This window comes from Sturnira hondurensis, unplaced genomic scaffold, assembly GCF_014824575.4.
Source record: "Sturnira hondurensis isolate 20B ecotype Veracruz unplaced genomic scaffold, ASM1482457v3 Scaffold0022136, whole genome shotgun sequence".
Taxonomy (NCBI): domain Eukaryota; kingdom Metazoa; phylum Chordata; class Mammalia; order Chiroptera; family Phyllostomidae; genus Sturnira; species Sturnira hondurensis.
Genome location: NW_028094767.1, coordinates 10,300,854 through 10,325,248, shown reverse-complemented (window position 1 = coordinate 10,325,248; position 24,395 = coordinate 10,300,854). Strand labels below are relative to the sequence as shown.

Here is a 24,395-nt window from a genome sequence, read left to right as displayed (position 1 = left end):
ATTATATATCCCAAGTATTTTAATTATAAGTTGAAATCAGCTTCTCTAAATTAGTTCTATGAAATTGGTGGTGAGAAAAAAATCCCAGGCCATGTTTGAAATGGAACTGTCTAAACCAATGGTTGATAAACTTTTTTGATCATGGTCCATGTATATATTATTTATTGAAAATTGTATTCACATATGAATATGCAATAATATGGGTATCATAAAACACAAAAATGGAAGTGATAAGATGACCTATACACACACCACTAGTGTGGAAGGCTTATTCTGTGTGGAGGAATTGCTCCCTGGTTTAATTCTGTTACCGAAGTGCTTCTCAGAGCCTTTGCTGCCTGTGCCACACACTGTGAGCTCCTGACAGAAAGGCTGGAGTCAGAGGGATCTAGATTCCAGATTCACCCACCACTTCTGAGCTATCTCACTTTTGATTAGTTACTTACTGTTTCTGAGCTTCACTTTCCATATCTGAACAATATAAAAATAATGATGTACCTCATGGGGTAATTGTGTGGATCACATAGAAAAATGAATGTAAAGCCCTCAGCTGAGGGCCTGGCAGACAGTAAGCACTCAATGAAATGCAAGCTCATTCCAACATGCGCTTTTGTATGGGCCACCTTATTGCATTAGTTTTCTGTGGAACGTACTTTTTAGAAATGCTCCAGATTAGATTATTTGTTCATGGATTATTGTATTGTTTTACTTTTTAAAATTTGACAAAAATTTATTGACTTGACTGTCTCCTACGTAATAGGCATAGTAGTAGGTTCAGGGTAACAGCGTAGATGATTATTCTGAAGAACTTTCAAAAAGTTTAGAGCCTACTATGTGCCAGGCACCTTGTGCTGCTCCAAGGCAGACATGATATCTATGTTCACAGAGCTCACAGTTTGGGGCTACATTTGTTTTTTGTATTTATCTTTTACATAGTGGCCATTTAAAAGATAAATACAAAATGTTGTGAACAGTGTTCTGGTAGTAGGCGGATCAACTGGGGTTCTCCCATGTCAGGTTTGCACATCATTTTAAGCACTTTTCAGCTCATCCTAAGGAAAGCAGGGAGCCATTTTCAAACTCAATATCATGGAATGACAAAATATGAGAAGAGGCACAATGTGAGCACATCAGTGTATGAACAAAAGCCCTTTAACTGAGGAGCTGCTATCGTTGTACGGAACTGGAACGGGAGGCAGTTTACATCACACACAGGGCTCTCCATCCCTGTTTATTTCATTCCTGACAATCAATAAATTCCACTGCCTCTTCATAAAATCTTGACAGCACAGTTTTTCATGTAGCATAAATGTACTCAGACTCTAATCAATTTTCCGTTTCTGTGAAGAATTTTTTATGTACCACAAATGTGCTTGTGCTCTCATTGCTTGGTTACTGGCAGGTGCACCACATTACCATAGCTCTTAAACTGACTAAGCGTGAGCGGGTGTAGGTGTGGCGGGATCCGACAGCCCGGGCTGACAGACCTGCAAAGGTAAATTCTCTGGTGAGCTCTGGGGTAAACTGCAGAGGTCGACGTTTCCACACATGGCCTACAAAATCAAATTGCCATTCAGGAGAGCCAGCTCTGCCCTGGTGCAGAGTCTATCCGTTTCGAAGACATTTTTAATAAGCAGGAAATGCTTGTGTTGTGAGGGAGACTTCCACGAGGTTGCTAAACAGGGACAAAGTGCCGGAATGAACAAAGAAATTATTTGGCCTTTTGAATGTACTGTTCTACTGACAGTGTTCCAGAGGCAAACAGGAGACTCTGAGAGCGAATACGCTGCTCTCCGTGTAACGGCAGCCACCCCAGCTGTGTGGGTCCCTAGGCACGGAGATGTGGAAGTCTGCAGACCAAGTTGATTTTTCATTTAGTGTGATTATCAGAAATTGCCTCGTGGGGGCAGTTTTAAGATGAGGTAATGTTTCATAAGTAAGGTCTGAAGTTTGCTTTTTAAATTATTCTTCTCATTTGGAAAGACGCAGTTTTTTATTGTGTTGCTTATTTTGATGTTTCTTTTACAATATTGGAATAATATTCATACCTCACTTTCATCAAGTTGCAAAACATATTTTATAAACTTATAATTTATTAAATCTTGTGACTGAAATGAGATAAATAAAATAACAAGAAATTCTGTACCTTCTCTTTGCAAAGGAGTCTAAGGGCTTATGAAGAAAGTCAGAAATATTTGACAAAGCATAGTAAGATATAAAATTCAGGGAACTCATGGTGATATCAGTAAGATCAGGTTTAGCCCCATATAACATGATATGCAACAAAATAGCAGAGGTTTAAGCAACATAAATCACTTCTGTCTCATGAACAATAAGTCTAATGGCAGGCAATCCCTGACTGTTATGGTTACTGATCAGGGATTTAACTTTTTTCATACGTTTGCTCCTCCACCCTGAGGTCTCCTGAATGTGTTTTTTGGAATTCGAGTCATCTCTTCCGCATTCCAGGCTTCAGAAAGAAGAAAGGTTTGGGGTCTTGTTACTTTTATGGAGTTTTCCTGAGGTCATTACAATACTCTATGTGTCTGCTTATATCTGATAGTCTGTAATTTAGTCCCACGACTTCCTTCTGCTTTGAGGAAGGTTGAGGCATCTTAGCTGGGTATATTACTGCCTCCCCTCCCCTCCCCTCCCCCGATCAGGTGTGTATTAACACAAAAGGATAGACTGTATTGGTAAAGGCTACTAAACTGCCAGTAAGGTCTGTCAGAACTGATCATTCCCCAAGTCGAATAGCTTATTTTCTCGCTATTTTTAATAGGTGTGTATGCAGGTGAATGCATGTGAGTATGTATAACTAAATAACTAAATCCAATACTACTCACTGGTAGAAAGCATAATGCTTTTTAGAACCATTATAGTGTGAACTATAGACATATGAGCAATTTCTAAACCTAATTGAAGCCTTTGACCAGAAAATATTTCCCAGATATATGTATTTTAAAGACTCATTTGCTTATAATAAACACAAAATCAATAGTAGTTATTGGAATAAGAACTATAACTTTACTCTGCTGGGACAGCCACTTGCACACATAGAAGAAATGTGCTAATTCAGTATGCAATGGATTGGATTATAGGAGTCCATCCAAACTATTTTTCAAGGCCATCTTAGTGCACATTAGAACTATGTATTAAGTGCTGCTTTGTAAACATGTGCCAATCTAACTTTTTCCTTTTTACAGATGTTGAAATAAAAAAAAAAGGAAGGCAGGAGGTACACACTTTCCTGCTGAGCAAAATTTAAGGCAGTTCCCTCAGTCTGAAGAGAGGAAAACTGCAGGCCACTCAAAAGGTTGCCTTCGACCCAGAGCAAGAGGGATCACTTTTCCGAGGGCTTTCTTGTGTGCCCACCATCACCTCTGTCTTCCTGCCCCCCTCTGTGACTGGGCTTGATCTTTTAACATTTCTTTGCAACTAGACACTAGAACATACAGGGTTTAAACATGGTGGGAAATGAGGACCATTGAGACAGGCTGAACAGCAGGGTAATCAAACAGCTGCTGAGTTGGAAAGAAAAAGCTGGATCATATCAGAGTGGATGCTATCAAAAGAGTTCCAGGCTTGCACGACGGAAAATTACATGTACTTGAAATATGCCTTTAGAAAATGCCAGCCTGACATTAAGCTGCTTTATAGAGGTATCGTGTCCTTACATAGCCTGGTGATTATCTGTGTCCCTGGAGCGCTACTTTCCCCCCTGATTTTCTAATACCCCGCTTGTCCCTAATCGTGGCAGAGTGTCACCAGTTTGGGGAAAAAATCTTAAAAGGAACTTAATTTTGATTTCCTTCAACATTCTAGAGAGTTTTTTTTTTTTTTTAAATAAAGCTGGATGGAAAGCCAGCCTTCTTTCCCACAATGACCAGATATGGCAGTTAGTTTCCTGTGAATGTATGAATCCTGGCTTGACCACCCTTAAAAAGCAAAAGTTTTGTCTGTGTGACCAGTGACATGTTAACCATGCCACATGAATTATCTCATTTAATTCTCATGAAATCTGTGAGGTAGGTTATACTATTAGACTCACTGAAGTTTAAATACAGGGAGACTGAGTGAGTTGCCCAAGATGACGCCCTGGCAAGTCATCAACCAATTGGGGATTTTAACCCAGCCGGACTATTTCCAGGGCCTATGTTCTCCACCAGTGGGTTACACTGCTTTCTTCAAAGGCTGAGTTCCACTGAGATACCTAGGTTGGGAGGGTAATGTAAATTAATTAAGAAATATTTATAGAAGGGACGGGGAGAACAAGAGATAAGAGAAAGCATACCCCAACCCCACAACATTTTAGAATGTTGTTGTTAAGAAAACAAGAAGAGATTATGGTTGCATAAAACTAGGCAACAGGAAGTGTGAATAAGGAGTACAAATGTAGAAAGTAAAGCACTTTACGAAGGAAGGCAGCTGGAAGTTTTCTCTTTGCAGTGTTTGTCTCAGCTCTAGCCAGTACTGCCAAGATCTCCTCAGAATGAATTCCCCAGTGAAAATACCAACATGATAGGAAATGTCATAATTATATTTTTTATTATCCCCCAGAGGATACGTTAGTATGGCAGATATGGCTATAATTTAAAAGGAAAAGTGCTATGTAACAAACATAAGTGCTGATGAAATAAAACAAGCTGATTTTTCCTCCTCTGTTATTAATAAAATGCAGAGATAAAAAGAGATTCTCAGATATTATTCTGTGCCTGTTCTAGAGTATAACTAATTGGCCAATGACTAAGGTTATTAGTTGCTCTATGTTTTCCTTTCTTGAATAAACATATATTTAGCCTGTTCTGGACAATCTCCTGGGGGTCAGGTTGGTAAGAGTGAATGGTCCAAGAAGTGATGTGGGCACCACTTCATACTAATTGTTGCAAAAAGGAAGCATTGACGTCTGCTTGACACAAAGATGGCTCCTGGAGGGAGCACTTGTGTGGGTACTGTGCGATTGTTGGGGCATATTGACGTGGTAAGCTCGCCTTCCTTGACCTCTAGCTTCTCTGAAGCTCTTGCCTGAGATACTTGCAAGAACTTGCACTCTCGCCAGTCTTGTCTGGCAATCTGGAGTATGGGAAAATTAATATCCTGTGGGGCAACCCTCATTCTAAAGGAGCCATGAGTTGATGGTTAAATGCTTCTCTCTTTTGTCTCTTGGGCAGACGGTTCTCAGACCCATTCTATACGTTTCCTCATAAGACCAGAAAATCCTGAAACTCATTTTAGATAGCTCTTCATAAGATCTCAGTAGAATCAAGCACAGTTGCCCATGGTGATATTCTTGAGAAAAGGCCCCTCTGCTGACTTTGTCTCCTCTCCTGCTTCATTCTCTCTATTCTTCACTCCACTCCTGTTTCTTAGGATCATCTCCCAACCCCCACCCCCCACCCTGCACACACACCAAAAAAGCCACTTGAATGCAATTCTTTACCCATATTCAGGTTCCACTTTTGTGGGGAACTCAGGCTAAGACAATGCCGCATCATGAAAGGTGCAATATTTATGGGCTGCAAGGTAATAGATGGTGTTTGTGCAAGGCTAGTATTGCTAATTAACATATTTTTCCCCTCTGCCAGATCCCAAAATATTGGAATTCTGGAAGACTTAATCCTTAGTCCCCTTCTCGTCTTTATCTACAATCTTAAACCATTACCCACCACCTCTATTTTGATGACTCCCCTAACTGTATCTTCAGTTCTGACCTCTTCCTTGAATACCAGCATTATTTATTCAATTGCCTACATATCGTCTTTATTTGGATATCTAACAGTCATCTTTTCCATCATTTGTATAAAATAAAACTCTTATTTACTTCCCAGTAGTGCCCTGTAAAAACCCTCTTATGCCTTTAATCTTATGGCACCACCACCTTCTACCGATAATTCAATCAAAGTAAATAAAGAAATTCGCAAGTTCTTGGTTGAACCCTTTCACACATTTCCCAGCAAGTTCTGTCAATTCTATGTCCATCTCCAGATCAGACCTCAAGTTCATCCACTTATTTCCACCTCCACTGCCATCACCCTTGTCTTAAGAAAATTATCTTTTGTCAGGATCACCGACAAAAGCCTTCTAACTTTAGTCTCCACATTGCATTAAAATGGTTTAAACCAACACATATGCATTACTTGCCTCTTTAAAACATCCCAGTGACTTTTTAGGGGGCCTAGAAATAGTCTAGAACCATCCCATGCTCCCAAGGCCCTGTATGACCTAGGTCCTGTATATGTCAGATACAATTTCTCCCTTGTCTCCTTAGGCACCAGCTATTGTAACACATTTTTATTCTTCCAAGAGCCTAGGCTCTATCTGTCTTCAGGCTCTTCCATTTCCAGAACCTTCTGCCTGAATACTGGTTTTTATGCCTTTCATATGGCATACTTCTTAGTATGAGATTCCTCCTCCTCAGGCCTTGGTGCAAATATCTCCTACTCTGTAGTCATCCATATAGTGAGCGCCCGTCTAGAATGGTGCTTCCACCCTGGTTACTCTATTGCTTCTCGTTTATTTCCCTCCTAAATCTTTTCATAAATATATATTGTGTCTTGAGCCATTTGTATTTTCCTTTCATCTTCCCAAAGTCTTTTGAGGGTAGGAGTCCCAGATGAATCTGGCACATTTGTGAAATATGTTAATTAATAGGCTAATTATTTTGAAAAATTCCTCTGGATGGGTACACGTGGGAATTTCTTCTTAGCTACACTGAGGCAAAGAGCCTGATTAACATTGTCAAATATTTTTTCTGTTAATAAACCATAAATCTCTGCATCTTGGGAACCCTAATGAGGTCAAGAGATGAGAGTCAACAATAATTTTTTTTGTAAATATGTGAAAACATATTTCTTATTTCTTATTTTCTATGGTAGTCTTATTTATTAAGTAGGAAGCAAAACTAATGATTCACTCCTTAGCAATCAAATTTATTATGATTACTTGCATTTTCAATAGTTTTACCTAAATAGGATAATTATGTCTGAAAAACATGAGGTTTTTATAGGAAAGAAAGACTTCATATTCATTCAATCTAGGATGCTTTTTTTCTTATAATATTATTGGCTAACTTCTACTATAACTGCTACACAGAGAACAAAATTCCTAGTAATTCTAATTTCCCTTCTTCTCATTATACATAAATCCATTGTTTCAATTCCCACTAAAGACATACACATCAAAAACTTCAATGCCTTTTAGTCCCAGATACCTCTTTATTCTAGTTTCAATTTTCATGCCTGTTACTTCAGGGTGTGGTCCCCAGCTTTCTGGGTCAGCAAAGACTGGATCTCTTCGCTGGTGCACCGGGGGCCAAGGGCCCTGTGTTCACTTTGGTAGCCTTGTTCTAAAACTTGGTAATGACCACCACAGGTGCCAAAATAACACTAATGCCTAGGCGGTAAACTTTGTTTTTTTTTTTAAAGATTTTATTTATTTATCTTTAGAGGGGAAGGGAAGGAGAGAGGGAGAGAAATATCAATGTATGGTTGTCTCTCGTGCGCCCCCTGCCGGGAACTGCATCCCCTGCTGGGAACTGGCCTGCAACCCAGGCATGTGCCCTGATTGGGAATTGAACCTCGATCCTCTGGTTCCCAGGCCCGTGCTCAATCCACTGAGCTACACCAGCCAGGGCACTTTTTTTAAATCTTTATGGTAAAAATAGAGATGAAACAAGTCCAGTCATGAGTTGATAAAGTATTAATACCAACTACTTTTTATTATTTCTGAAAATATTTAGACATATTCCTTTCTGTATATCAAAGCCAACACTGCACTCTTAGGCAATTTGCTTTTTAAAGCAATCTTATATCACAGCATCTTGCACCTTTTTATAATTCAGGGTTTCCGCACACTGGATTTTCCTGAGGAGATGCACATGGCTATTACTTGTGATTTAGGCTCTTGGTGTATACTAATTATCATAGGGTTTTTAACTTAAAAAATAACTGGTCTAAAATATACACATTTGTTAATTGTATCCCAGTTTGCTAAAATGATTTTACGTCTTGCACCTGATTTTCCTTGTTACACTTTGAACCTCAGAATGACTGAGATTTTACAACACAGATACTTTCTGTAGTCTAACCTCAGGGTAAACTCATCATTGTCTTCATAGCTACTTGATGGATATGAGATGGATATCCCATACCTGCTCAGGGATCACTCTCATGAATGGATCTTGTCTTCTTATTTTAATTTTTTTCAATTACAGTTTACATTCATTATTATTTTGTACCAGTTTCTGGTACACAGCTTAGTGTAGTGGTCAGACAACCATATACCCCACAAACTGCTCCCCATTATTCCATTTGCCCACCTGGCACCATGCGTAGTCACCACCATATCATTGACTCTGTTCCCTATGCTGCACTGTATCCCCATGACTGTTTTGTAACTACCCTTTTGTACTTCATCCCTTCACCTCTTTCACCCAGACTGCAAACCTCCTCCCCTCTGGCAACTGTCAGTCTCTTCTCTGGATCTGTGAGTGTGTTTCCATTTTGTTTGTTTATTCTGGTCTTTAGACTCCACATATAAATGAAGTCACATGGTATTCGTTTTTCTTTGACTTATTTCACTTAGCATAATACTCTCTAGGTGATGCATCCTGCCTTGACTGACTTGAAAAGAACCAAGAAAATGCTTTGACATATTTGATCGGTTGGGTGTCGTCCTTGATTGCCCTGAGTAACTCCACCCTCTTCACCTCCTGCTTTCTGGGCTCCTTGCTTAGTAATCCCATGTTCTTACCGTCAGTGCAGAGCAGTCCAGACCTCCCGTACGGGCAGAGGCAGACAAAGTCTGGCCCTGACTTGGGAACGCAGGTGGCGCCGTTTCTACACGGGTCATTTTCACAAGCTGCAAACTGGCACAGCTTGCCCGAGTACAGCCTTGGACACTCACAAAACCAGTTTTCACCATCACTGAGAAGACAAAAGGAATTATTAATCCAATCAGAAAATAATTGTTCTCTTACACACATATACACACATGCATACACATGTAAATAAAATTACAATTAATCTTGTCTAATAGGTGGAAGTTTTCTTTTTTTAAGTATAACTTTTTCTTCTCCCTTTCTCTTTCTGTGTTATTTAACTTTTAACTGTTCGTAGCTGTGTACTTTGCATCAAAAGCAGATTAACAGCTTTATAGATTGTCTGAAGCCATGAATTCTATTTTAAGCCATCTGTTTATTTTTGATTTATCTCATCCTCTCCTTCACACTAGGTGCCTTTTTAGGGCTTCATTAAATATGTGTGGCATTGCCTCAGTAAAGTGCTTCACATATCTATTAGAAAAAAACTGTCTTTGGCTTAAAACTCTGAGAATTTCCAGCCTGGTGACAAGCTTCCTCCACTGAGGACACTGTCCTCCTAAAGCACCCCTGTGGTATTTGAAAAGAAAATCACAGTGGGGACTGAAATGACTCTGCAACTCTCTGGCTTAAAATACGGTTTGGAGGCCCCAGCGTGAGAGTGCCTGTGCAGCTGCGCTCAGGAAAAATGCTTCCTCCTCACCTGCGGCAGGGAGAGGGGGGTGTTCTCCACAGGGGAAAGTGGCTTGAATCTGTTGTCCTGCCTTCCTGAGTCCATTCTCCTTTTTAAAGTAGCTGTAGCCTCAGTTTCCCTCATAGACTCACCCCTCCATGACTCTCAGCCCACACTTACAGGAGGGGCAGATTCCAACTCTTGGTGTCCAGCACAGTGATTAGTGCAGGCCAAGCCGGGGCAGCTGGCTGTGTGTGTGTGTGTGTGTATGTGTGTGTTTTGACTGAGGCTGCTAAACTGGTAGCTGCTGGTGGCATCTGCTTACCTATAGATGAGAAACTGGTTGAGAGTGAAAAAACTTATACCAAGCAACAGAAATATAAGAGACCAAGGGAGATAGATTGCTAATGCTATTCTTTAGGCACCTGATCCAGCCATCACTCTGCAGTTATACAAACCAATTTAGTTTACCCCCCTTTTTTGTTTTTGAGTGAGTTTGAGTTGGGATTTTGTCACTTGCTGTTAAACAAATTCTATTTAGTATTAACGTCCCTTTCTTCCCATTTGTTTCTTCTCATTATCTTAAGTCCACACAATCCTGCCATATGTGGATCTACAGGGTTTTATTTTTTCCTGCTTACATCTTATGTTGAAAAAAGAGGGTGTTAGCTCTTAAAGGTAGGTGCCAGGACCATCCCAAGAATTTGAAAGTTAGTATATTTTATCTTTATGACTCAGGGTCTCAATCTAGTTGTAGGTCTCGCCCATACATCTCTTGTATGGGCTTCTTCTCTTTTTCTTCTCATCTTTCTGGTCTTTTGATGCCTTACTTACATATTTTAATCCCTTAGTCCAAAATGAATTTGCTCTCAGGAAAGTCTCAGATTCTTTCACACTAACGAATACCTGACTTCAAAATCTGAAGAGGTTTCCTTTTCCAAAAAGGCCTATAATTTTAAATTAACTTTCTATGTTAATGCAATGAAGCACTCTGGAGAACCTTTGGGTATCGGATAGCAGGCTAAGCTAGCTTTGGAGGAGCAGGAGGCTTTGAGATCCTCAGACTTTGCTGACACATAAGGAGATTCCGTAACTGATTAGGAATTTCCTCATTTTATTGATGGCAACTTGCACAGGGCTTTGCACATAGCATACAGATGTAGAATCTTACAGGATTTCAGAGTTGGGAATAAATAAAGGTCAACAGCACTAAGACAGTCATAAAGCACTCTAGACAAACTCTTCTGTTTCTGGGCTACAAAACAAAGCTGTGGGGACTTTTTGCCTGAGAATTGTGGTAAAAGTGTAACCAGGCTACCTGGAAGGTACCTTCTGGTGTGACTTAAAGTGTTAGGAATGTCATGTTGTTTAGGGCCGTGGATAAAACTAGTGTAACTTCACTTCCACTCACCTAACTTGGAGTTGTAAGCTCCGTATTAAACATCTGTGTTCTGGGATAAAGTCTAAAAGTGCAGCCGTCTTGAAAGCTGTATTCTGGAAGGACCAAATTATTCTTTTTATAGCAAAGGAGCATGCCACATGTATGGAAGTCAAATGGATCTAAATGTTGACTGACTGAAGTGCCTTAATCATATAGACCTAACCATATTTGAAATGCAGGAAAGATGCTTTTATGTTGAAAACCAAGGAAAACACTAATTTTAATCATGTCCTATTGATAAATCAGGCTTCATTTCCTTTTTGCTTTCATCAGGTGTTGGGAGACGTTGGTTGTATAAAATCATGCGGATATGACTAACTGCACGCATCTGTGTGCGTCGGCAGGCAGCTAGGGCAGAGAAAAATAGAAATTCTGTAGAAAACACTCCAAGAAAGAGAAAAACCACTTTATCTGGCCTACCAAGGGCGAGCGTCCAAAGCCCTCTGGCCCATCTTAGGATTCCATAGTGTTCCATTAGAAGGGATGAGATTTAACCAATTGAGGTTTTGCCAGACGATGGTGTCTCTGTGCGCTTCACTTCAAATTTTACCTCCAAGTCCAAAAGATTTCCTGGAGTCTCAGCTATTTTGCCAACAGTCTAAATAAAATTTGTTTGCCACCCACTGTATAACACCTGGACCTAAAGTTTTCTCTTACTCAGATTTTTCCAAAGATCCCATTACTAAACCCAAATTTCTTCAAAAGCTAGCAAGACAGCTGTTTTTGTTGTTGCTTAAGTTACTTTGGTGCCTTGCCACACTCTGAAGCAACTGGCCATGCCAGTCAAGGAAGTGGTGCCCTGAGGTTGAAGAATCTCGTGTAACAGTTCACTTTGGAAGCAGTGATTAACTGTTTCACTTTCCTTCACCCAGTTTCTTTCTTTTTTAAAAAAGATTTTATTTATTTATTTTTAGAGAAGGGAAAGGAGGGAGAAGGAGAGGGAGAGAAACATCAATACGTGGTTGCCTCTCACACGCCCCGTACCGGGGACCTGGCCCACCCCCCAGGCATGTGCCCTGACCTGGACTCAAACTGGCCAACCTTTGGTTCACAGGCTGGCACTCAGCCCACTGAGCCATGCTAGTCAGGGCTACCTGGTTTCCTTTAAATGTTGATACACTGCTGTGAATTTGACCGCTGCTCTTTAATCAGTTATGGGAAAATATAGTCACATGAAATAAATACCTTTTCATTTGAGAAAGTTTAACAGGCTAACCCTTCTCAGACCTATGAACCATACAAAGAAACCGTTTTGCAAATTTTCCTCTAGGTAATTCAGGGTACTTTTCTGAATTAAAAGTAGGTCTGGGAAAGACACCAGATATTGGTGAAGTTTTAATTTGTACACCAGAACACTGTATTTATTGCCAATGGCTGCCAACCAATATTAGCTATGTACCCACATCACAGACATAGCCATGTGCCATGGGAAAGAAGACTTGTCTCTGCTTTTGGTAGGAGAGTCAACATAAGTTCGCGCACTAATGTCTGTAAGACCCTCTGCAAGACCCAACACGTGTACTGTGAATTTACATACATATTTAGACAGTGGCGAGCACTTTAAGGCCTTCTTAAAATTGGTATCTGGACTGGTGCCTGAGAGGTTGTTCTCTGTGGCTTTTAAATGGAGGTTCCTGTGCTCCCCTGCCCTCAGAGATTTTAATTTAGGTGATCAGGGGTCAGGCCCAAGGTTCTGCACTTTAAAATGGTCACCAGTGATGCTTTTGCATAATCTGTTTTGAGCTTAAGCCAGCTCCCTTGAGACTAATTTTCTCACCAGAGTAAAAACTTGATGGATATTAGTTACTATTGTGTCCTTAGAGGATGCCAGGGCATTGTAATTTTCTTTTGGGGGCTGCATTTTGCCTTTTGACTAACATGTATCTGAAAACACATCACAAAGGTTATAGAGTTTTTATTTACTAGTGCCATTTATGGCCTATTGCATTTACATTATACTTGACAGCAACATGAAATAGGAAAAAATTCATGCATTTAAAATCTTAGTTAAAAACATACCACCTAAGTGTCCACCAACATCTGTACAATCTGGCACTGTAACTGCTACAGCATATTTGATTGCAAGTCATAGTATGGTTAGCATATCAAATGACTGTCATTAAATTTCTATGGGTATTAAAAATTATCTTTAGAAAATTTAACTGTTCCAAAAAATCAAAGATGTTAGTTTGAAAAAGATGCCCCCTATTTACATAACACAGCCAGGTGCCTCAAAACCTTCTAGAACTAAAAGGACTTCTGCATATATTAACTTAAAAAAAATAAATAACTCTTCCTGAACTCATTGTGCCTAACGGGTTATTAGCAGATTTCAAAGCTGGCCACCCACAGTGTCGAGAGGCGGCCTCTCAGCCAGGAAGTGAGCGGAATGAATCCTTAAGAATAATGTCTCTAGATATGCCTAAAAAATAAAATTACTATTGGCAGAAATAACCCATCCCTATGTATAGGCTGTTCTATATATAGAACAACAGCACAGGCATAAGAAAGAATGCAAATGAGGCCTCCCGTAGCTGTGGTTCACGGGGACTCTCATTTTGCCTTCGTGAATTTCACACGCCTGTAAGAGTCTGCTGGCTACAGCGCAGTGCCTGCCTCCCCTCGAGCCTCCGTGAAATGTTGCATTCCTTTCAAATGAGTCGAGTATTTCATTTTTTTTCTTTTTAAAAGTAGCCAATCTGAAAATAATAGAAAACGAAATATGCAAAATGAAAAATTATCTTAAGGTGGCCTAGAAAGTGAACTTGAACAATATGGTCCATGCAGTAAACCCATGAACACAGAGCTGAGGCAGAATGTCCTGCTTCGGATGCTTTTTTTCTTTATAAAAAAGATTTTGCTAAGGCAGACACAAAGACGATGAAAAAGAGTAAGAGCAATAATAGCAATCATAGAATCACATGTAAAGAAATAATATATAAAACAGAAATAACTCACAAACAATACAAAATATTTTTGTTTCTTCTTGTTTTAGGATCTGTCCAATTTAATTTCATGGGTATTTTATAAGGAAAAATTGGTTTACATTATAATCTCCCTCTCCTCCTAAAACCATAGTTCATTTTACCAGAAAAAAAGAACACCTTTCTTGGTAAAGAAAGGTGATCAGAAATTTTCTTCCCAGCATGGGATGTCTTTTACATTTATTTTTGCTTCGTGAGCCACTAGTCCTTATGGAGTCAAATCTTTGCTTCCAATGAAGGACTCTCAAAAAACATCAAACCCCAAAGAGGGAGCTAACCTGATAAAAGTGGCCATAATCTAAGTAAATTAAACGAGGGATGCACGAGCACTGTACTTGGCATCGATCCGCTGCTCCTTATGTGTTAGGGAAAGGCGGTCCGCATAGGTGAAACATACAATTAGAGAAGTCTGTATCCGCTAGTTGTGGGACCAGAACAGAATGGAATCTGGGATAGCTGGAAGTGGGCTGGGAAAGAAGGAAGAAGTGGAGGGTGTTGATGGGTGGGAAAATATAATGATGAATGAATAATTGTTGAATAAATGTATCATTTCAATGTCTACACTACCTCCCCCCAATTAAAAAAAATATCTTAGGGCTTTAAGATTAGATTTTGTGCCTAAGCAACAATTTCATAATAGACTTTCTTACTCTGTGTTCTTTGCAAAATCAGCCAGTCTCCAGTCTCCTGCACTGTAAGAGCAATTTGGGCAGAATCTAATCTAACAGAATCGGTAAATGCAGAGCTTATAAAGCTTTGGAGTTCTCAGATAATGTGCCTATTTGAAGGCTATTTAAAGGCTGGAAGAGCTGGTATAAGCTTTTAAAATGCTATTTTAACTCCTACTAAAAAGAAACAAAAATTCCCTTAAAATATTGAAGCCAATAAAGTGCTGGTTCACCCATTCCCTTGACCTCACTGATGTTCACATACATACAATCTCTACTCAGCCATTTCCATGGTATAATGAGCAGTTGATCGACTCAACTGTTGTCAGGAACCTGGAAGCACACAACACACAATACTGGTGGTTGTTCTTCAATAATATTAAGGACTGTTTACAAAATTGGTGTGGGGAGATTTATTCCTCACAAACACAAGGAATAGTCAATAATAACTCTTTAGAAAGATACACATTTATGAAAGAAGAAACAAGAAATTAAGAGAATGGATGGTTTACAATGCTAGTTGGTGTTGAGGGAAAGGCAACTGAAGAAAAATAAACTTTGATTCGAATACCTGAAGAATTCAAAGTGCCGGTCCACTACTTACCATATCAATGAAACAAGAAAGGTTGTACTGAAATATTTCTCCATGATGATTCTGTTATCACTGTATGGCAAGATATCCATGCGTGTGGGGTCACAGTAGAGAAAGTTCTTTTTAAGCTCAAATAAATGCATACTCTTATTTTAAGATCTTTCAAATATTATATTTTGTCCTGTGTATAAGTTTATTGGGGTGACATTGATTAATAAGATGATATAAGTTTCAAGTGTACAATTCTATAATACATCATCTGTATATTGTTTCGTGTGCTCACCATCCAAAGTCCAGTCTCCTTCCGTTACTATATATTTGACCCCATTTACCCTCTTCCACCTCCCATTCTTCTTTTATTATTTTTATTTTTTAAAAGATTTTATTTATTTACTTTTAGAGAGAGGGAAGGAGACAGAGAGAAAGAGAGAAACATTGTTGTGTGAGAGAGAAACAGTTGTTTCTCATATGCCCCCAACTGGGCACCTGGCATGCAACCCAGGCATGGGTCCTGCCTGGGAATTGGACCGGTAACCTTTTGGTTCTCAGGCCGGCACTCAGTCCACTGAGCCATACCAGCCAGGGCCCACTCTTCTTTTAAAAACACTGTTATGTACACAAAATAGCTGTCCTTCCTGAGGACTATTTGGTTAGCTTCTTGTGAACATAAAAGCTATGACCATGAGGGAGAACTAACTGAACAGAAAGCATCCCAGCTCATTTCATACAACTGCCGACAAGGACAATGATTACGGTGATGATGCTAATTCATCACAGAATGAAACATTTGGGATGAGTGCTAAGCTGGACAGGATGTCAGGGCAGCAGGAATGAATAGAAACTATCTAAAGCAAACTGGTGGTATGTATGGTTGCTCTCTGTTTGGGATAATAATATTTTCCCCTGAGCCTATTATATATAAGGGTTAGTTTAATAATTCTGAGGAATAAAGGCTGTGGTTTTATTTTAACTGCTATATTAACTGTCAACTCATTCTATTAGGGTTCAAATTTACATATACTTAGGGCGTGGTCTTAGAGTAGTATTTTATACTAAGCTGATAATAACTAGATACAAAGCTCAGAGAACAGAAAACAACTTTCCTGAAAGAAGAACTGCTGACAACACATCACCGCTTTGTTACCTTCGATAAAAGTATTCTGCTTCTTTTCTTTCTTTTTTCTTTAATCTTGAAAGGAATCATTTGAGTTTTAAATACAAGAGGCTGAAAGTGACTTCTGGCTTTTTCAATTAAGAGTTGAAGTTTTCAGATTCTTTGCACTGGGAAGGACTAGATCTCATCTTGGAATCAGTTGACAGGACATTAAAGTGGACCGTGCTATTTCTTTGAAAGCCACTTACAATAGCCAGCCTTTGTCAGAAAGTGTTTTCTGCTAGAGGCAAGCTTCTCAGTTCAGTGACCTTATGGATGGTAAAGGACAGTTTTCAAAGGCATTCATACCTAGTTAACACATTTTTGGACACTCTATTAGATGTGACAATTTTCTTTTACATTAAATGGATAAAAAAAGAAATAGTCAACTTTCCCTGCTGTTTCAATAGTTTCAATTAGTTTCTTTCCCTTCAATTGCTCCATCGGATGGGCTAGATAAGATTTCACTATTTGGGGGGAATCATTTTAAGCCTCTTTTCCAGCAGTTTGTTATTTTTACAGCTCCAATGATTCACCATAAAATGCATCTCCATCTGCAGGAAGCAATTCCAAAATTGCTTTACTCAACAAATCCGAAACTGCCAGGCTCACTGCAGCACAGAGAGAGGCCTGGTTTGAAAAGGGATTACCTGTTCGACTCAGGAACATTTTTTCTGAGGCAGGTTACGGCATGGAGCAGACCTCTGAATGCCAGAGGCAACTTATTTTTATTGAGAATCATTTGAAGTTTTGCTTCACTGGTTTGAACTATTTCTTGGTAAAAAAAAGTAATATTTCCTGGTAACTAACATATAAGTGTAAGTTATTAGTTGTTACAAACTCTTCGATCCACTTCACACTGAACTAAAATTTTCTCTGCAGCTTAAAATTGTATTTAAATAGACACACACTTAAATAAATTCCCTTTCCTCAGAACTTATTAAATCTGAAATTGGATTCATTTTAGAATTCATTTCAAGTTATTCCTTCTCCCCTTGCCTCTCTCCCACCCTCTATGCCATCTAGATACAACATATTAGTCTTCAGCACGGACAAGTCACTTCTATCTCTCATATAATAGAGCTGAATTTTTGGCAAAGATTTTTTTAATCTACACTAAAGTGTAAAATGGGTTATAAAATATTTATTGTAGTTGTTTTGAATCTGAAGTAAAACAGATAACAAAAAGTTCAGGTCAAGAGAGAGAGAGTTGTTGGCTCGTTGAATCACCCTTGGAAGTATTGCCATCATCAGGCCCTAGAGAGGTTAATTATTCTGCAGGACTTTTAGAGACAGGACATAATTTATCTTAATACTATGTCAGCATTTTCTTGAAACTGACTTAGCCTTTCACATCAGAAAGAAGGGACACACTAGAACTTCTAATTGAAAAATCCTGCAGCCATTTTCAACCTCTGATATCTCAAATCAAGTTCTTGTTTTCTAAAATAAGGAGAAAAAAACCTAGGTAATCTGGAAGTTGTTCAGTAGTCATTTATTACAAAAGAATTGTCAGGGACAATCCCAATTCCTTCAGGAAACCTCTAGGTATGAAGGAGTATCATAACAGACTATTTAAAGGATACTTGGTTTTATTACAAAGGGTGTCACTCAAGTCACCAATAAATACATGCGTACAAATATTTTTCAGTGACATGTCACTTGCCAAGAGCAAGGCTGTCACAATGCCTTTGATTTCACACTAAACTTTCTGGAAGGTGGTCCATAGTCTCCATGGGGCAAGGGGCAGACCTTCCACCCACTCTGCTATGCCTCAACAGGGCTAGTTTGCGTTTGTCTCAAGTCATTAATTTGAGACAAATTAATTTGCCACTCTCTCCACCAGTATTTTCTGCACTTCTGTGTGCCAGGCACTGTAACATTGTGGTGAACAAAATAGATATTGTCCCATTTCATGCTGAATGTATAATCTGAATAGGGAGATAGGAATTAAATGGTTGAGTGCAAATTTACAAATGATGTCAACAGCTAGGAAGGAATATCACATTGTGCTGTGGAAGAGGACAACCAGGGCACCTTAGAGTCAGAGAGGGAAGTTTCAGTGGAATAACAAGTAAATGGAAATACAAAAAATTAGAAATTAGCCTAGGTAATTAGTGGGGAATGTTGCAAAAAGAGAACAACGAATATGAAGATATGAGAGAGAGCCTGACATATCCTGAAATGTGAAAGCAGCCATTTTTGCCTAGAGTTTAGAAAAGGGGAGGGGATTTGAAAAACCAGGCAGAGGCTGGATTATGCAAGAATGTCTTTGATTTTATATCCAAATATTCCAACATTCAACTTAAACATAATTAATGTGTTTTTCCCCTATTGGTTGATCAAAGCAATATACATCGCTCTGTAAAAAATTCCTACTATATGACAAGGCCTGTCCAGAAAATATCCAGCCATCTCCTATGAAAAATAGAGAAATTTATTGAAGAAGATACAAGATACAAGAAACATTGTACACAGGATAATGGTGCCTCAATCACCTCCAAAGGGACCTCACATAGTTCTCCAAATAGCCATCAGCCACCCCATCATATTTTCTGGAATCTTGATGGTTTTCAGTTGCTTCTCTTTCAAAGGTGATTTTATTTTTTTATTCTCATATTTTAGTTAATCTTTATTGTATTTTTTCCCATTACTCTTTCAAAGGTGATTTTAGTTTTTGGAAAAGCCAGAAGTCATAGGGTGCCAAGTCTGGGCTGTAGAGGGACTGAGTCACCTGGGTGATTTTATGTTTCACCAAAAAACTCCACACAAGACTTGATGCGTGAGCAGGCGCTTGTTGTGATGAAGCTGCCAATCACCAGTTGTCCATAGCTGTGGACTTCTGAATCATCCAAACAGTTTCTGTGGAGGAACGCTCAAGTTTCTTGCCAAATTTGATGCAGCTTCGTTGCTGTACTCACTCAGTCATTTCGAATGCAATGACCACACAGTGTGCATGCTCACACAACTGTGTCTGCTTCCCCCAGTGAAGTTTTCATTGTTCATACATACACATTCTAGTGCACTCTCCCTGTTTGCCAGGTTACAATGATGTCATGCAAACCGTTCTTGTTAAATTAACAATGGTTGGACTTTTTCTGGACAGACTTCATACATCATTACGTGGAATTCATCTTTATTTGTTAAAAGGATTCCTTCAATCAGTAGTCAGTCCCAACACTCCCTACCTTTAAAGCAACGACTTCCTGTTACATTTGGAACAAAATTTCAACTTTTTTTTATGAGGCCCCATAGCACATGATCTGGCTCTTGCTTCCCTCTCTGACTCACTGTGCTCCTGCTTCACCCACCCAGTATGTGCCAGGTTAAATCCCCTTGGCTCCACTGACTTCAGATTCAGCTTCCCTGGGAGGTTCCCCAGCAACATAGACTCACTACACTCTGACACTGGCTTACCACAAGAGTGCAAATCTTTTTTGCCTTGGATTCAGGACTTTTCACAGGTCCCTTCTTCCCCATGGAAACACGTCCTGAAAAAGATGAGTTAATGCCCCATGGGGAAACCCTCAACAAACGGTGGTTAAGAATGAGTCAAAAAGTGCTTCCACCTTTCAGCCTTTCATTGGTCACTGTGAGAATCTCTAGAGATCCCAGTAGCATTGTGCCCCCATCACCCAGGGCAGTGATTCAGTAACTTCCCCTTCTGCTACCTTTCTCTTGCTTTCTCTCCCTGTTTCCAGTCCTTTACTCCCTTCCTGGGTTCACCTCCAACAAGTTTGTTGTACCTAAGCCTGTGACTTAACATCTGCTTCCAGGGAGAACCCAAGTTATCATCCTGATCTTCTGTTTTGCAAACATTCTGTGTTTGCTCCCCATTTAGGTGCTTTGTGCTCTGTCTGGGCCCCTCTTCCCCCTTTGTATGATCTTTGTATGGTTAGTACTTTCTCATCAATGTTTCAGTTTAATGTTATCTCCTGAGAGGAGCCTATTCTTAACTTAATGTTGTCCCCAGACTGCTCATCTCTGTTCATTACATCACTCTCCTACGTTTACAATAATTGGTGACTTTTGAAATCTTTTTGATAGATGCTCCTTGACTTATGATGGAGTTATATCCAGGTAAACCCATTGAAAGTTGGAAATTTTTAAAGTCAGAAACGAATTTCATGCACCTAACCTACTGAACATCATAGCTTACTTAGCCTAGTCCATCTAAAATGTGCTCATGGACACTTACATAGCTTACCGTTGGGCAGTTACCTTGAGTATCCCCTCAATAATAATTTCCTTTCTCTTCTTTTACCAGAAGCCATGATGGGGTATAAAAGCACATAACACAATATCCAAAAAACGCTGGCAATGTAGTACACTGTAGAGTGTCAATTGCTATCCTTGTGATCATGGGGCTGGCTGGGAGCTGTGCTCGCTGCCACTGCCCACGTCATGAGAGAGTACCGCACGCACTGCATATGGCTAGTCCAGGAACAGATGAAAAATCACATTTGAAGTAGGTTCCTACTCAGTGTGCATGTCTTTCACACCATCATGAAGTTGATATCTTGTAAGTTGAACCGCTGTAAGTCAGGGACTGTTTGTATCCTGTAATTTGTTTGATTTCTGATTTACTGTCTGCTACCTAGAATATAAGCTCCAGAAGAGCAGAATCCTTACCGTGTCACAGAGAGTATTGTTCTTAGAGCCTAGAACAATGGCTGGCATGTAATGGTTATCTAGTGAATGTGTGTTCAAGGAGTTAAACAAAATCCTATGCATTTTTGAGGTGAGATAACAGAATACAGAATGTAATATATTTCTTTTAAGAACATATTCCTGAAACAATCTCTTAAAGCATTCTTACTACAAAAAAAGTATATGTAAAGTTTCTATCAAGTATATAAAAAGAACACAAAAGTATATTAAATTTTAAATAGAACTTTCTTTAACTGACAACTTTTCACATATTTTCAGTTTTACTAAGATCTCTTGATTGGATAGTGATTACTTTCGTGAGAAAGCATATGGACTAGGAAGGTGCAGGGAGCATACTCAAGAGCAGGAAATGTTCTGCATCTTGGTCTAGGTTGTGGTTACATGAGTGTCTATGTATGTAGAGATTTACTGGAGTTACAGTTGAGAATCATGTGCTCTACTATATGTAAGTTATCTTTAAAAAGTCTTGAACTGGTTTGGTTTTTGGTGAACAAAAGTATAAACCAGTTTTGCAAGTATTAAGAATCTAAAGGCTTCTTTCATGTCAATTTATCTTTCAGATGATCCATCAAATCCTGATTTTTAAAATTGTAGGTGGGTCAATAAAGAATACTTGGGATACACTTTTCATTTAAGTAATAAAATTCACTTTATTAAACATACTGAAGATAATTTACTCTGCAGAAATTCCTGGAAAGGAGGAGTCTTTCTTTCATAAAGATATTATTTTATTTGTGAAAATATAATTTATTTATGGAGGTTGAACATTAATTTACTTTATTAGCTGTTATGAAAATGATGTATTTGAAATCTTTAGTGTTGGCCTTGTGAAGGAATGTTTCATTAACTATCTGGAGCGCTTTTATTTTTTTTAAAGATTTTATTTATTTATCTTTAGAGAGGAAGGGAAGGAGAGAAGGAGAGAAATATCAATGTATGGTTGCCCCTTGTGAGTACCCTGCTGGGACCTGGTCTGCAACCCAGGCATGTGCCCTGACTGGGAATCGAACTCTGACCGCGTGATTCGCAGGCCTGAGCTGAATCCACTGAGCTACACCAGCCAGGGCTGGAGCCCTTCTATTTTTATTCAATTTATATTTGCCTGTTTTTCCCATTTGAGTCACATGCTAAATTACATGGCTACATCAGCACAAATTTAAGAGTAGTGTTTAAATGGAAATCTAACACCCTCCAATATCTTAATCACACATTATAAGTTTTATAGACAACCATGAAACCTTTTTCTGTGTTGGTATGGTGATGTACACACTCCATGAGGCACTGAGAGAACCAGGCGTAGTGATTCACTAGGTTAGGGTGGGCTTCAAGTGCTGGCCCAGCTGCTTCTTTGTGGTATGGATGGAGAGGCTGGATATTCTCCAATCCAAAAAGAGCTGCTCACTCTCCTGTAGCTGCTCCAGGAAAATCTATTCTCAGTGATTATTTTTTTTCAAGTAGGGAACTAAACATTTCTCTCATACTTTAAGAAACACGTCAGTGTTACCTCCTCAATGATACCCATGGCCAGAAGTAATTTCACTCATCTTTGACACATTGATGCCACTTATCCATTCAGACATTCAATTAAATATTTATAAAGTTCTTGACATGTGTCAGGCACAGTGTCGCCTTCCAGATAGAAAGACATATAAGGCTTGACTCTACCTTAGTTATGTCTTATGAACTAAAATTTCAAGATTTTAGTTTAGATTAATGGATTTTAAAATTAGTTTTGCATCATAATTGCTATGGGAACTTGTCAAAAATACAGATCCATAGAGCCCGCCATTCCAAGAGGAGCCTCTGGAATCTCTTGTGGGCATGGGAATTGGGAATACATATTTTTGAAAAGTTCTTAGATGATTGTAATACATATCTCTGGTGACCTGGCTTTCAGCCTTCCATAACATTCTCATGGCAAGAGTTTGACCTTGAGGGTAGTAAGATAACCTTTACATTGAATGGCAACTGCCCAAGTTTTTAGATATAAACACTGGTTATAGTAGCCCTTTTTGGGGGGTATTCTTATGCCAATGTGAATGGTATACAGTTAATATCAAATATTTGTTAAACAATAAGTGAATGACTGTTCAAACTGAGTTGTCTTCAGATGAAACATCTCTCATAGGGCATGGCTTCAAGACAAAGGAACTAAAATGCTAGCATCTGAGATCCTGGTATCTAGGATAAAAATTTAATGCTCAGTGCTTCTTGCCATGCCTTGATTTAATAGGCATGCCTTCATTTAAAAGTGTTTACTCAACAAACACTTTTTTGTTGAGTAAAACAAGACATTTCTTTATCTACTGACATGGGTCATACATGGATCATCTGAAACTTATTTGATTTCAAGGAACATTGAGATTTCTTTTGAGTACACTTCTCAGGATTAAAACCTGACATATTTTAAATTTGTATTTTTAAGATATCTTATTTATAAAACAAGACCTAGTCTTCATTTTCACCATTGGGAATGCAATAGTCTGTACAGACTAGGCAAAAAGAGAAAAAAGTTGCATATAAATGGTTGCACACAGAAAACAATTTAAAGTTATTACTTTAGATCACCGTGTGAAATATTTGAGTGATTCCAGAAATATTTGGGTGATTCCAGAAATACATAATGCTATATAAGTTGTAACAAAGCATATTTTCAAAATGATAAACTCTCTAGGAACTTGGTAATAAGGCAATAAGAAGATGATGATGTGTTAAAGAAGTTAGTTTCTGCTTTAATTTTTTTAGTCCGTTTTTATAGATGCTTTATAACACTGTAATCCATATACTGACCTTTTATTCTGACTGCTACCTTAACTGTGCCTATCACACATTTTTGGGAGATGACTATAAATTATGGAAAGTTGAAAGTGCCCCCAAAAGTGTTAAATCAAATGCTATAAAACTGAGTGTTGACATTTTCCAAAGATGTAAAAAGTGCAACAGCAAGAGTTTCAGAGTGTTGAATATTACCATGAAAAAAAAAAAAACTGTACCTGAGAAAATTAAATATAAGCATAGATGGTGAAGAAACTTTAATATTTGGCATAAAAGGTTATTTTTTTACTTTTTTGCTAATGGATATAATCAAGCACTTAATTGCTTCTATTCTCCTTCAAACCAGACATTGGAAGGGCAGGTAGGTCAGGACATTGTCTGGCTCATTTATTCCATTAAATGCAAACTGTTGACCTAGAAAGAAATTGTGAATGAGGGCCCACCAGTGAGACAGCATCTGCAGGTGTAAGGACCCAATTAGATACTAATCTAAGCTTCAAATATGTAAATACACTACCTTGTTCTAGGGAAATGTTAATATAGTTTTATTCATGTTGAACATGGAGTAAAATAAGAATATATCCAGACTCCTAAGAGACTCAAACTTAAAGGACCTTAGC

At 38.8% G+C, this 24,395-nt stretch overlaps 1 protein-coding gene across 1 annotated transcript in view; it reads right to left on the bottom strand.

The window, feature by feature from the left end:
* LOC118978743 (protein eyes shut homolog) overlaps window positions 1-24,395 on the bottom strand; it is a 753,210-nt gene that overhangs the window by 104,894 nt on the left and 623,921 nt on the right. Inside the window, exon 12 of the mRNA XM_037034365.1 lies at window positions 8,752-8,924. Coding sequence (XP_036890260.1) covers window positions 8,752-8,924 — 173 coding nt within the window. The remainder of the gene's footprint in view (window positions 1-8,751; window positions 8,925-24,395) is intronic.